The sequence below is a fragment of the Amblyomma mixtum genome, chromosome 7, assembly GCF_055824585.1.
Source record: "Amblyomma mixtum isolate Tamu chromosome 7, ASM5582458v1, whole genome shotgun sequence".
In the NCBI taxonomy this organism is placed as follows: domain Eukaryota; kingdom Metazoa; phylum Arthropoda; class Arachnida; order Ixodida; family Ixodidae; genus Amblyomma; species Amblyomma mixtum.
In genome coordinates this window covers 125,354,482-125,370,024 of record NC_143018.1, presented here as the reverse complement: position 1 = coordinate 125,370,024, position 15,543 = coordinate 125,354,482, and the positions used below count along the sequence as shown (strand labels likewise).

The 15,543-nt window shown below is 50.9% G+C and overlaps 1 protein-coding gene across 1 annotated transcript in view; it reads left to right on the top strand.

The window, feature by feature from the left end:
- The window catches only part of LOC149337417 (uncharacterized), a 50,276-nt gene that overhangs the window by 14,902 nt on the left and 19,831 nt on the right, over window positions 1-15,543 (top strand). Inside the window, exons 4-5 of the mRNA XM_089554424.1 lie at window positions 6,938-7,193; window positions 9,228-9,394. Coding sequence (XP_089410550.1) covers window positions 6,938-7,193; window positions 9,228-9,394 — 423 coding nt within the window. The remainder of the gene's footprint in view (window positions 1-6,937; window positions 7,194-9,227; window positions 9,395-15,543) is intronic.

The following is a 15,543-nucleotide window of genomic DNA, read 5'->3' as shown; positions in this document are numbered from 1 at the left end:
ATATAAACAAATTTAAAATCTAGTCTCAAGCTTTAATATTTATTCATAACTACAGGTTTTTTTGTTAGATCTGAAAATTTCATTTATCGTAGCTCCACGCTCAAACAGCGCAGAAAGCAGGACAAAAGGGAGACGGGGCACAAGCTCTTTTCTTTTGTTGTCTGCGCTGCATAAGCATGAACCCGTAACAAGTCGTCCAGTTTTCCGGTCTCTTGAACGTAGCTTTCATCAAATCAATGCTTGAGCTCATCTTATTATTACTACTTTTAAAGCGTCTCCGAATGTTAAAAGATTATGGCAAGCTGCCATCCTCCTACGCTTGCGGCTGCAACATCTTCAGAAAGCAGCGGTTACTATGAGAATTCTGCGCGGTATAGGTGCGGAACACTTTATGGGGCTACATGTATAGATCCTTTAGATTAAGCGAAGCCTCACTGCGGAGGTACTACAATAATAAGGAGGATAACTTCTGGCAACAAGGACGGGGCTGAACGATGCCGATATTACGGCGACCATCACAGGTCAATCAGCTTCTAGCCTACAGCAAGCATGCTATCGCCCGGTTCAATGACACCGTTGCTAGTTGAAGAAAATGGCAGCGAGATCTGCATGCAACACAACTACACGCTGTGGCTGCTTGAGCTAAAAGCTAGCAACCAGTGTGTCTGCAATGAGGATGAAGTCAGCGGACAAAAAGGTCGGGACTTTAAGGAGAATTCTTACCGAACTTTCATATGAATTGGGATTAAAGTGGCAGTTGCATTGGTAAAACTATAAACCTCAGATCATGCCTGATGAATATGGAACGTGCCCTTTCTTAGCTCCAACACTCAGCCTGTGGCTCACTGCTTTGCTTCTGAGGCCGCATGGCTCAGTCATTATGGTGCTCGGTTGCCGACCTGAAAAACCGCTGGTCCGCTCCCGGCCGCGACGGCCGCATTTCAGTCGAGGCGAAATGCTAGAGGCCCGTGTACTGTGCGATGTCAGTGCACGCTAAAGAACCCCAGGTGGTCGAAATGATCCGGAGCCCTCCCCTATGGCGTGCCTCCTAACCTGAGCCATTTTGGATCGCAAACCCCATAAACCATAAACCAAATCACTTCGCCGTTTTTGTCTTTATGGAGCATTAAGAGTTTCCAGTCGACCATATCATAGGCACAATATATGCATCATGATATTGCTCTATACTTTCGCATCATGATAATTGCTCTATACATTCGCATGGAACACTACATAAAGGCAAGGAGAACATTACCTGAAATAATAACAACCACGGATGGCGCTATCCAGTCACGAGAACACTCATAAAGAAACACCTGCACAAGAGCGTAGACAAGAGGTTGGTTTTGTTGCCTTGGTATCTCAATGTTGCCTCGCGTTGTAGTGGCTAAATCGAGCCATCAGCAAAGTTTCTTCTCGATTCCATCATTTCATGTAAGGCAGTTCAGAACCTTGCTGATACCGAAGAGTATTTGGCCCTCTGTCTTTTGCGTTGAAACAGGCTACGTGCCCTGAATGATTGCGTGTATAGAGCTCCTTTCAGAAATGTCGAAAGAAGATGTTTTATCCTAGCTTTTTAGGTTACTGGATCATGGTCGCTGCTGATGCTGCCACATGCACGTATCGCTGGCATATTTCGTTCTAAAGCTTTGTGGGTTCCTAAGTGGACACAGGCCACCACCCACCGCGGGTTCGAGCTTCGCGCGAGCCAAGGGCCCCGATCAGCCGTCACCACACACCACTGGGACACCGATGCGGTGCACTCAACCTCCGCTGGGAGGAGAGCGATTCGCCGCAAAGAAATAGGCCTCCAAGTTCACCAAGGAGACGTTTATTCACGTCGTCCTTCAGCAGTACACACACACTCAATCGTCACCCCGTCCCGGGAGCGCGCGAGGAGCAAGGCTCCGCTGCGCGCACGAAGCGACTCGAGTAATGAGCGCCGCTAGCACCCCGCTGCAGGAGAATGTCCCCGTGGCAGTGCGGTGATGTCTCTCTCGTGTCGACCGTTGGGCCGGTTGCGAGAGAGAGTGGGCAATCAACGCAAGGTACGCCTGTCAGAGGTCGCTGGACCCCGCTGGACAGGATCGAGCCGCTGCAGGTCAGAGGACACGTGCGGGCGAGCTCGAGTATGCACTGGTCCGAACGGCCAAGGCCGGCACGGACAAACAGTAACGTACGCACCTTACGCTGTCTCGGAGGGATCTCTCTCTGGGCCCCGCTCGGACGGTCGCGGGATGCGCGGCCACCAAAACGGGTCCCGGAATTCCCGCCAAAAGGCGCCAATGGCAAAGGCCATTGGGGAGCCGGGGCGGAGCTGAGGCCAAATGACAGTGATTAGTCACCTAGCCGCCTCTCCACCGCCTGAGGCGGGAGCAAGGGAAAGAGGAGAAACGACGCGGTAGGCCGGCACAGCCGCGCAAAGGCGACGGCGGAAAGCCAGATTCCCACATCCCCCTCTCCTTAAATGCCCTCCTACCCATCGGCAAAGCACGCGGCCAAAATAAAGAAATCAATACACAAAAAAATAAGCTACACTTCAGTTCCAAAATAAAGAAATGAATACACAAAACAAAACTAGCTACCCTTCAGTTCCAGAATAAAGAAATGAATGCACAAAAAAAAACTAGCTACACTTCAGTTCCAGCCACAACAACGTAAAAAAAACAACACACAAAGGAAAACAAGGCAAACAAACACTTGCATACGCTTCAGTAAATCAAAAACAGCTTGCAGATTATATACACGGTTCACAAGGAGATGTGAATAAAACTGTACAGCTATGTGACAGGTGGATGTCAGCCTCAAAGTTCGATGGCGCGGCCCAATGGGCCGGTCGGCGACTCACCGCTCGCAGACTTCAAGTTGAACGGGTTGGGAGGGCCGACGACTGATGGCGGTCTTCTTTCCGTTGATGTAGGGTGCGTTGATGACGACGGGGCCGCGGCAGAGCACTGACCTCGCGCCCTTGGACACGACATCACGTTCGGGCACAAGAAAGTTAGTGCATCCCTTTCACGCCGGCTGAAACGGGCGAGGACGTTCGGCGGCGTCCTGATGTGTAACCTTGGCCACAGCGAGGGGTCCTTCTCATCCTCGCGCTCACGCAGAAGCACAGCGGCACAACTCACAGGCGTCGCCTTGGCTCATGGTTACGCGCGCACACAGCCACAGCCACAAACACGCATACACCGGCACGTGCGCGGACGCTGGTCGGCGACAACGACCCCCCCATCAGAAGCGTCCAGAGGCGCCGCGGCGAGGGTCAAAGGGTGCACTTTCCGCCCCCCATCGCCCCAAACGCCCCGCCAACTTCCCCTCCATACGGGCCGCACAAAACTCGCACCGCGACACACGGCTCCTTAACGAGCCCACCACCCACAGTCGGGCCGGAAATGAGAAAAGGCTCGCTGTACAAACGACACCTAATCCAATCTATTCCTTCTAGAAGATAAGAGCAAGAACGAGCGGGCTGAAGTTTACATATGTACAAGTCTGGTACGTTAGAACAAAAACAGACGAACCAGCAGGAAACGAAAGTGGCTAGAAAACTGACTAAAAGCAAAAAAAAATAAATAAACTGATAAACACACAAGGCTGGAACTGAGCATGCTGCCAAAACAACAACAGAAAAAAAAACACACCGTGCTTCGCCTAGGTAGGGCCTGACGAGAAAGCTCGCCAGCTAGCTGAGGCTGCGTGCCTTCGGTTGCGGAAAAGTCCGCCGTCCGGCATCAATCACACTGGTGACCGTCGCCTCAGATTGTACCGGTGCTCCGTACGCTTGCGTTCCGCAGCACCAGTTGTGCCTTTGCGCTTGCCTTTGATACCAATGGGTACCGGCGCAAGCTCGTCAGACCGTGACGCGTAGGCCTTCAAGTCTATGAACCCCTGCTTGCTCCTGGGGAAAGGCCCCATCAAATCGCAGGTGGCCATCTGCCACGGACGCACACTGTCAATCGGTTTCATCATTCCAGGCGGCTTGCCGCCCCGTGACTTCACCGCTTGACAGACATGGCAGGAACGGCAATAGCGGAAAATGTCACGCTTCATGCCGGGCCACGTCACCGAATGGCTCAGTTTTGCAAAAACTTTGGAGCCACTCAAATGACCGGCCAGTGGTTAGTCATGAGAGAATCTCAACAGTGCGCCTCTCAGACTTTTGGGGATAACCACCTAGAGCGGGTCGATGGACTCGTCATCGGTGGCTATGTATTTCAGCACGAGCCCGTCATGGTCCAGCAAATATGAATCCCCGGGGTTCGCCGCGACACACGCTGGCTTCTTCCCCCCTGCGCCCGCTACAATACAAGTAGCGTCACGGCGCTCCGTCTCCCTGAGACCGTCGCTCACCTCGCGACAAAAAAGGTCATTTTGCTGGGCTTTCAGTAGCTCTTACGGCTGAAAACTATTCCAGTCATCCCAGAGGGGAGCATGGTCTCGTCCCCACTCAGGTTTGCAGCCAAAATTTCCGTTCGCGTCGGCACCTCCGAGGCGCTCACGAAGAGCTTTGCCTCTCGTCCGCTTTGCGAAGCGCTGCTCGCCTGGTTAGCGGAATGGGTTACCCGTTTGCGGGTTCCCCCTCCTTGCCGCCCGGCGGCTCGTCCGCTGTTTCGCCCCCTCCGCCTACAGGCGTCAAGGCGCCGCTGGCGAGTGGGGCACGGGATAGCGCGTCAGCTACCACGTTTGTGCTCCCCTTTCGACACTGCACGGAAAAGTCGCAATGCTGTATCAGGAGAGCCCAGCGCGCCAGCCGACCCGCAGGCTCGCGGAGCCGCATCAGCCAACTAAGCGTACTGCACCCCTGCCTCAGTGGAGGCTTGGGTGGGCGGCACGAACGAGGGAGGCAAGGCTCCTAGTTCGATGAGCGGCGTGGTTTCCGCAGGGAACCGGGCCAGCGCCTCGCCGTTCCCAGAGCAGAATTGACTGCTCGCGGGGCACGGCTGCTGCTGTTCGAAACTGCCGGTTGCGGCAGCGTGACACGAACTGCTTTCGCACTGGGCGGAAAGCATGCACAGCTGAGGCATGTGACCAGCGGATGCACCGCAGGGTGCTCCCGGTACAGCTCCAATGGGAACCGCGTGGTCGACATTTTGGGTTGTGCCGCAGTAAACCCCAATGGGGGCCGCGGCCAACCACGGTGTCTAGCTATTCGAAGGAACAGCAGCCAGCGCATCAAACGACGCTACAACTCCGTAGGGAGCCGACATGTAGCTGCCGAGTGCCGCGCTGGGGGTGGTAGACACGGTGCGCAAGCGTGATCGTCAAGGCGACCTGCTCGGCTAATGTGCCATCAAAGGCGTAAGCGCCAATGACTTAGCACGTTGGGCGCCAGTTGTGGGTTCCTAAGTGGACACAGGCCACCACCCACCGCGGGTTCGAGCTTCGCGCGAGCCAAGGGCCCCGATCAGCCGTCACCACACACCACTGGGACACCGATGCGGTGCACTCAACCTCCGCTGGGAGGAGAGCGATTCGCCGCAAAGAAATAGGCCTCCAAGTTCACCAAGGAGACGTTTATTCACGTCGTCCTTCAGCAGTACACACACACTCAATCGTCACCCCGTCCCGGGAGCGCGCGAGGAGCAAGGCTCCGCTGCGCGCACGAAGCGACTCGAGTAATGAGCGCCGCTAGCACCCCGCTGCAGGAGAATGTCCCCGCGGCAGTGCGGTGATGTCTCTCTCGTGTCGACCGTTGGGCCGGTTGCGAGAGAGAGTGGGCAATCAACGCAAGGTACGCCTGTCAGAGGTCGCTGGACCCCGCTGGACAGGATCGAGCCGCTGCAGGTCAGAGGACACGTGCGGGCGAGCTCGAGTATGCACTGGTCCGAACGGCCAAGGCCGGCACGGACAAACAGTAACGTACGCACCTTACGCTGTCTCGGAGGGATCTCTCTCTGGGCCCCGCTCGGACGGTCGCGGGATGCGCGGCCGCCAAAACGGGTCCCGGAATTCCCGCCAAAAGGCGCCAATGGCAAAGGCCATTGGGGAGCCGGGGCGGAGCTGAGGCCAAATGACAGTGATTAGTCACCTAGCCGCCTCTCCACCGCCTGAGGCGGGAGCAAGGGAAAGAGGAGAAACGACGCGGTAGGCCGGCAGAGCCGCGCAAAGGCGACGGCGGAAAGCCAGATTCCCACATCTTATATTAAAGGAAACACGCGTACACAGAAATGGTGTGGTCCTATCAATTTACGGTTTAAGTGCACGAACCAAGAAGCAAAAGGTTCCAAGATTTTAGCATTGCGACTCAACGGCTGACAGTCAGTGGTGCGCGTCGACAAATAGAAAACGACTCTGTGACAGCGTAAGCACGCAGAGGCTAACTACAGTCGCAAATTTAGAAGCAATCTCCAGAGAACACGTCGCCGCGACAATATCGATGTTGTTGCCGTGGCTAAGAAGAAACGTGCTTTTTCGTGCTCGTACTGATAATATATAAATACAGTCTTATAGTTCTTGCTAGCAAGTTGACGATTTCTACCACTAATATTGAAGTGTGTGACGCTAAATATTGTCCTATTTATGGCGGTGCACAGGCGGTGAAGCAGTCAAGGGAAATAATTGGTAGGATCATTCCTTCGTACGATGTTTTATTTCTTTCTTTATCTTTAGACATTTTTCTCACCTATTTCTCTATTTTATTTCTTAATATAAATCAAGAATTTCTGACCTTCAAACAAGGACTACTTTACGCCTCTGCGTTCCTCGTCTAGCTCACCGCTTTCCAGCATCACAGGAGTGCGATAACATGCTTATGGCTTGCTGAACCCAACTAAACAAAAGTCCATTCCAGCTGTAGTGGCATCCAGTCCCCGCCACGGGTGCCATAGCCGTTACCACCCACGTTACCGATCTACGTGCTAGACTTTCTCGACCTGCATTGTGTCTCTGAAGAGTTTCGATGTTTCGATTATGTTTCGATTATGCCTCCCCGCAGCGGCGCAGGAAGCCGGAACGGTGATGATCTTAAGCGCCCACAGCACCGTGTGTCTGGAAGACGTGAGGGCCAGCGCTCCGGACTGCTTCCTCTGGCAGCAGGTATTCATCTTCAACGACAGGTCCCTTACCGAGTCCCTGGTCAAGAGGGCTTCTGCCCACGGTTACACTGCCATCGTAGTCACCGCGGACTCACCCGTTCCAGGAGACGGCACAGGTCGCCGCCAGAGCTTGACCCATCTCCCTGGGGACCTCAGGTTAAAACTTCAAGGTTCCTTCATAGCATAGCATTTACATAAATGTGTGAACGGGAGAAAAACTGCACTGAAAAATGCGCAAGTAAAAAGTGCTCTCATGGGACCACTTTGTCTCAGCTTAGCGCGCATGGAAACGTCGTTTTCTTTATAGGCTGGACGCGGTCCGTTTTGTAGATTGCTTTTCCTACGGACGACCTCTGAGAGTCCACTTGTTAGAAATCTCGGCTTAGCTGACGGGGAGGGCGCTTCACAATGGTAAGAATAAATGAAACAAGCACTTTAAATAACAATCCGAATTAATGTAAAGCTCGGCGTATATCTTAGTGTCCTGTGTTTGGGCGAGTTAAGCGAAGGGGCTATGTGCTGCCTAGCAACAATATGCCTAAGAAGCGCACTATTTATTGAGATTATGAGATGACTACAAAATCTAAACAGCTGCATGATTTTTTTTTTTTTTGCATTTCGCAGCTCAGTGGCTCCACATAAACACCGTTTCCGTAGTCAACTGCCAAGTAATTCGGCACCAGCATACCGAGTGCCACCTTACTTTTTACAACAGATTGTTTTGCTAACCTTTGTGTTTACTGCGTAGGCAGAACTGGTGTCGCAATGGGAAAATGGCGGCGTCTATCTGCAGCCTCAGCCTTCCAGGCGCACCAATAACAACTGCCTACCGAATCCCCACCCCCCTCCCCCTACCTACGCCCACCTCTACCCTCCAGAGGCATCATCCATCATCTCACTCACCCACACAAAACTACCCTTCACAAGCGCCGGCCCCCAACAACCCTCCTACCTCCCTCTCCACAAGGCCTCTACTCGCTAGAAGTTCAGGCGGCAGCAGAACCGAAAAGTAACGGCGAAATCAAATTAAAAGACACAGTATGGCAAAAATAAGGGGCCATTTTATCCACATCCTGAAAGAAGAAAATGCGATAACATTTAGGTTACCTGCTATGGTGTCTAAAATAAGTGTTTAGTGTTATGGAAATTTGCCCTCCAAAACTCCGGTTACAACCAGTTCCATTGCCCTTATACTGTATGCATGAGTCCTCACCTTGTAAAATGTTCGAGCACATTCCATAAAATTATCATATGTGAATAAACAAACCCAGGCCACTATGCCCCCTTAATTCATTTTCTCGGATGCACCTGCTTACAAAATTTTGCGAGTACTTTAGAATTTTGGGGGATGGCCAACTTTAAAAATTGGGAAGTCCAGAAATTTCGAATTAGGCGGTGCTTCATGATTGGCCCACTGGTGGTCACGTGATGTTCATGGCGTCACGACCCTCTCGATCGTATTCATAATTCAGCGTGTGACCTCATGCCATTATTGGCGCAGTGGTGAAACGGTCAAGCGATTTGCCGCCACTCCGGCAAGTGGCTGTTTCAAACATTGCCATCTGTGGGGCTTGTGAGACCCAGGCTCTTGCCAAGCTCCCGTAAGACACATACGCAGCGCCACGATGGCCCAGTGATCTCACAGTCCGGTGCGCAGGTTGTGATGATGTAACAATGCCACGTGACATCTCTGGACAAATCAAGAAGAGCCTTGACAGAGAAGCCGGAATTTTCTGTCAGACCTTAATGTTACCGCACCAAAAACAGCTGCCGTTCAGAAGTGCCACACATCAGCCACATCTCTACCCCATTTCTTCATGTAGGTGGCTGTTCACCCACCCGACACCACTCTCCAAAAGCATCACTCACCCATCTCCGCCCACTTTCACACTCTAGAAAAAGTTTCTCATGGCTTTAGCTTCGGCTTTGAGTAAGAGCATTCATTACAGTTCAGGAAAGTATTAATCAGATCCAACTGCTTTACCAGAATTGTCGCACCAACCCGTAAATTTCTTTTTCCAGAAGTTTTCAAAAAATAATTCCGCTCGTTTTCTTTTTCGTCATATGTCGAATTCCAGTTACACAGTTAGCGGTATATCAGTGGCCCCACGACAACCCCACTGATCAATTTCTACAATGTGTTCCGCTACAGGCAATTCACTAAATTCAGTGTTTTTATGGTATTTCCAGTTACGCCAACCTGTTGGCTTCACTCAAGAGCAGCAAAAGCAGTATCGAGACAAACTGCAGCGACTATTTCCCTGCCATGCACGCCAGGGATACAGCCACACTTATGGATCTCAAATGGCTATGCAGCATCTCGGAGCTGCCCGTAGTAGTCAAGGGTGTTGTCACCGGTGAGTGGCGGATTTCAAGCGCATCCTGAACTCATGAAGTTACATTTCTTCAGTAGCTGTCATGCCAAAATAACCTAGATATTCAACAGTTAATCCACGTGTCTAGTTACTTAGAGTGACTGGATAAGTTTTCAGTGTACCGCGATGTATACCTCTCCACGCCAACGGATTCGGAAACTTCATGACTGCCTCTGCCTGACGTCGCCAGCTTTGCAGTCGCGTCCGTGGTTCTCTGTTAACCGCTTTAACAACGTCGCTATCTTGATCATCCGCATGATTGCGACCACTGCAGGATAAAACTCTCCCATATCTCTCCAATTAACACTGTTCGGTGCCAGCTACCCTATTCCTGCAAAGTTCTCAATCTCAACCGCCAACTGATATATCTGCAGCACTCTGCCACGCTTCCCCTATCTTGGAGTCCAGTCTGTTACCCTTAAGGACCATCGCTTCTTTACCTTCGTATTACATGTTCTACAAAAGCCCATATGTTCTCCTTGATTTCGACTAGGATGTCATTAACACGCATTTGTACCCTTAGCCATTCTTATCTCTTCCTGTCTCTTGATGTACCATTTTCATATCCTGAGCTCGCCATGTTGTCCTCAGTTTAGGCTAAACCTTTTTAGTTATCCTCCATGCTTCTGCCCGGAGATGTCTGCTCGTAAAACGCCGGTATTATACACTTTTCTTTTGAGGTATATTAGTAAACTGCCATTGATGATCTGCAAAGACCTGCCAAGTGCGCTTCACCCTATTCTTATTCTTCCAGTTATTTCACTCTCGTGAACCGGATCTGCGGTCACTACGTGCCCTAAGCATACGTATAACCGTACCACTTCCAGCGCCTCCCCACCAATTGTAAACTGCTAATCCGCCCTGAGACGATTGAAGATTACTTTAGTTTTCTGCATATTAATTTTCTGCTCTGCCTGTCTAAGTCATTGATCCTGTTTTGTAGTTCATCCCCTGAGTGACTCAGCGGGGCAATGTCATGAGCGAATCACGGATTACGAAAGCATGTGCCATCCCCTCTTTATTCCAAAGTGTTCCCAATCCCTCTGAGTTCCTAAGTGTTTCCTCTGAATACCTTCCTTAAGCAGGCGGTGAATAGCATTGGCAAGATCATGTCTCCTTGCCTGACTCCCTTCATTAGTAGAACTTTATTCCGTACTTTATGGTGGACTGCGGTAGCCGTGCATAGATAGTCTTATAGACGTCTTCCAGTATTTTTTTTTTACCCCGCCGCGGTGGCTCAGTGGTTACGGCGCTCGGCTGCTGTCCCGAAAGACGCGGGTTCGATCCCGGCCGCGGCGGCTGAATTTCGATGGAGGCGAAATTCTAGAGGCCCGTGTGCTGTGCGATGTCAGTGCACGTTAAAGAACCCCAGGTGGTCGAAATTTCCGGAGCCCTTCACTACGGCGTCTCTCATAGCCTTAGTTGCTTTGGGACGTTAAACCCCAATAAACCAGCCAATCTTCCAGTATTTTTACATAAGGCTCATCACACTCTGCTTCCGTAATGTGTGCATGAATACTGAGATTTCGACTGAGTGAAAGGCTTACTCGTAATCTATGATGGCTATATGTAGGGGTTGGTTGCATTCTGCGCATTTCTCTTCACCTGATTGCCACTCCGTAGGTTGAGGCTACCTAAAAGAATGAAAAGTAATAGTCACTGCCTGCACCTCGTACGTAGAACAGGCTTAAATCAATTATAAAATACTAGAGGCCGCCCAAGGGCAATTGTGATTTCTGTCACGCGAAGGTGAAAAAATAAACGGGGGGGGGGGAGGGCTACTGTAGCGACTCACAGTCAGGGAAGCAAGCCCAAGGAGACTCCCCTGATATCTCTTGGAAAGTAGCGGTTAGGATGGGCTTTAAGGTTGTCAGGAAATGGGCTATGAGAATTTGGATGGGAATGGGGACCGGAAATTTTTTGCTCAGGTCCTTCGAATATGTCTTGACTCCATTACTGGCCGGCCTGGCCAGGACAAGGAGGACGTCAAGATCGCCAAATGGTGTGTCCCCCACTCACGACATGTCCGACCACCCACCAAACGCAACCAGCGTCGACCAGCGGAGACAGGAGAACCTAACACGGGATTAGCTACCTAGGGCCCCTCCGCGATGCCCGATTCCACAGCCCATTCCAACCGCAGACCAGATCGTCAGTCATTCCAAAGCACAGGAGTGTTTCCAACCTACTAGCTACTAGCCGTCGAGTGGTTTTCGCGATTTATAAGACACCGGAAGTATGTATGGTGTGATCCTGCCAGCAGAAGCTTAGATCGTCACCCTGTTAGCCCAACGGCCCTCGGCACCATGACCTAACACCTGCTGGGGGACCCACTTGTGCTTCCAACCAACCAACCGCGCATTTCATATTTTCTCCCCTGGCTTGCTCCGAACCTACAGAGGAGGAAGTGTTCAGGGCAGGGCTAACCAGGCCGCATACCAAGAACATAACTTAGGATGAGATGACCAGGGCCTACTTCGCCGGAACTCCACAACATCGACGGCTTTTGCATTCGGTCGTACTACGACCCCCTGGGTCGGCGTCCCGCAACGACCTTTACGGCCCCGCGGCTGGACAGACCCCTTCCCTGAGGCGTCGTTTAGAGCCCGGCGCGGACCCCCACGCGGACCTGGTTTCTCCGGGACCAGAAACCGACGCGTCGGTAGCCAGACGCACACGCTCCGCATGCGGAGGGTGGTAGCATGTACTTGAAAACCTTTCGACATTTGTACATGCCTTCCGTGAAGGATTCCGTGGGTCCAACCTGATTATGAATTCCGGCCTCCCTCCGCTCAGGCTTCAGACCTCACGGGAACAACTGGCCCTCACAGTCGCATGGGAGTCGCTGCCACTCCCATGGGGTTCTCATTCCCAGAGTATGGGTCCCGGCCATACCCATCTCTACCTCTGGAGCCGCACCAGAACGTAGTCTAGTAGCCGGAACTACACTGACCCGAACTGGTGGTAGAGCCAGGGGGACACATTTTTCTTGTTCTTTTTTTTGTCGCAATATCATCTGTCGAGTAGCCTTTAAGAAAGCCTGCGTGATCATTTCGTTGATCGAAAGTTGTCCTCACTTTATTAGGGTTACCTTAGTAACTACCTTGCAGACAAAGGACAGCAACTTTATCGGTTTTTTGAAGTCCTATTGCAGGTGCCAGGAAATTAACAAATGCATAATGGAGCCGGTTCTTTCGTGCAAACTACCAAGCGATCATCCGAAAGCCACATCTGACATCTCGCACACAGGCGTTATAAGACAACCTTCTGGGGCGCCCTTTGACACGGCGTACTAGATTGACTGTAATGATCTATGGTCGCAGTGGAAGGCCAGCGGAGCAATTTGCCCTTCGACAGTTTCGAACGGAACATCAGTGCATTGCGTACTATGCACTCTTCGTCTCACACCCGGCCGTCGTTCTGAAGGCAGCAGCGGCAAAATGTGCGAGTGGAACTGTGGCCCGTGTCAGGAAAAACGAGCAACCACACGTAGCAGACGTGAATGTAGCAGGACAACGAAAAGCAACACAGCGCTTGAAATTGGCGCTTATACAATGCGAGCAGCCGCACGACGAGACCAACGCAAGACATTTAAGGCCGGCAGCTAACGGAGAAACCAATTGCTAGCCCGTGGTCAACTTGTATGGCATAAGGGTCGCCGCCCGTTAGTTTGAGAGAACGCAAACGTGGACACTTTATAAAACAGGCGTTCTGCTTTTATCGAAATGTACACAACTGAAATATTTTTTTTTTAAAAGCCAGCAACTGGAATGGTGTTTTCAGTGGTTGTAAATCACGAATATATAGAGAAATATTTCTCTCTTCTTTGTGTTTGTCCACTCAACTCACTTACGGTTTTCGGTCCCAAATCCCTGACTGATTTTGCTGTTACTTGGTTTTACACCGCATTCGTGCTCCGTCTTCGCGACTCTATGTAAATCGACCTTGACGCCGCTGCCTCAGCTACATGCGATATGCTGGACCGGTCACATTAATCAGATGTCAGTGGCTAAAGTTTTCGTTGGGTGACCTATACGTCATTCCAAATCAGCATTTAATTTTTTTCCAGTTTCTGAATTACTGGAATCGACCCTTATGACGAATAGGTCAATGTGGGCGTAAATACGCTAGTCATTTGGCCGGTGAATTGTAAATCTCACGTCCGACATAACAGCTCGTGCTCTAGTCATTAAATTGAGCGCTTTTTAACATTGCTCCTCGTAAAGAAGAGCGTTCTGTTCCAATAAAGCTTGAAAAGCACATCCACACGGCCTTTTCTTAAAGAGGTAGCCATGCTGTTGATTACGCCCAATTTGCGTCATCGAATGCTCCGCCTTGAAATACGTGTGAAGCGTGGAAGAGAAACGAAAACCCGCCCAACGAGTGGTACTAAGCTAATTTTTGCAGTTTGAGCACCATTACTATCGACAGTTTATATATGCTTTCGAAATTAACATTAAAAAAAATGTAGATACGTTGAAAATAACTAAGCGCGCTTTTCCAGTGCGCTAGCACTTATAGTGGCCATTACAGCATTTGGGCGTTGTGTGTTTGTTTGTTTGTCTGAAGCCGTCAGGTTGCCTGCAGGGCAGGTTGCCTGCCGTCTTAGGCGACAAACCATTTAATCTTGAAAGGATGTTCGGGAAGAGAAACTTGCGTCGCGATCCAGCCAAAGCAACCCAAGTCCCAGCTATTGCTACACCTGCCATAGCAGCTGCCTCGCGCCACTGCGCCACTGCTCAGCTGCCCAACGATTGACACACTTGCCAAGGTGTAGCCGATGGTAAAGCAAGCGAGAACCTGGGGTGCTAATTAGGCGGTACCACCCATAAGCACTCCGAGCTAAACGGAAGGCGCAGCAGCGTTTAGGAGGAGAACCTGATTCTAATGATGCCTACACTGTAGCTAAACGAAAAAAAGAACTTGGGTGGTAATTAGGTGGCAGCATGGTACCAACTAGTAGGCTGTAGGTCCAACCAACAACTGACGTCACGCTCACGCACATAACGGTATTTGGCCTAATTGCCCAAATCGACTGACATTTCTTTTTTTTTCGTGTGCCATTTCTGGAACATTGGCGTTTCCCACATGCAAAATGCTCATGTCGTCTCAAGCAGTACTTATGGCCTGTGCAGTGCAAATTTCTTCTCCTTGCTATCTGAAGACAAAGTTACAGCTGCCCGAAATGTCTTCGCGAATTATAGGGAGAAGCAGTAATGGCTAAACCGATTTATCTTTCACCGTGCGAGCTGCACCGCATACAGCACTTCAAAAACTGCGGCAGGCTGGAAAGGATTTCTTGAGCAACGGCTTTTACAGCATAGCTTTGGCACTCACGTCCCACAACGACCAACGCGCGGCTCACTTCTACGATCGCGTGACCACCCACTGCACGTTCCTCGTGCTGCCTCTCTCGTCTTCCCGTGAGGTGCATGTTATGTGGAGGGTGGCGTGACCCCGCTGCTCACCCTCCCCTTCCCCCCCCCCCCCCCTTTTTCTCTAGTGAGATATCTGTTGTCATCGCGGGGGACGCGTGGTCGTGAGGCATCCTTCGAATCCCCTCTCAGACGGCGCATGCAGGCGAGCGCCCGAAGACATGCGGCAGGTCCAACATGCCTAGCATGCACTTGGCACGCTGCCCACAAATGCGCTGCTCGGAACTCAGAAAATATCGGCTGACATTTTTTGTTAGACCAGGTTACATCGGTTGAAGTTTACGTTAACCAATGTAATGCGGGTGTCCCTAGGATAGCATTATAACCTGTCTTCGAATTCTGCTACATTTAAACGTCAGTGTTCCAAAACTAGCACGTTTTCATAAAACTCCGCCAGTAAAGGACGCTGAGATTTTGGTTTTTATCTTCCTTTCACGAAATCCTCACCTCTTGGTCATTGGGAGAGTTTCAAATTGGGCTAGTTGGTGGTTGTTATTCTCGTGCATTGTTGCGCTTACGAAGGAACTGGGACACAATCAATCAGGGAACTTTGGGAAGCATACTGCATACAATCAGGAAAAGAAGGGCCATGTGTAAGCGTGCCTTCTATCGAGCTCTCAAATCAGGAAAAAGAATTTTTGGAAAAATAAAAACAAACAGCTAAGTCAGAAAGATAATGCATGTTTTTTACTGCTG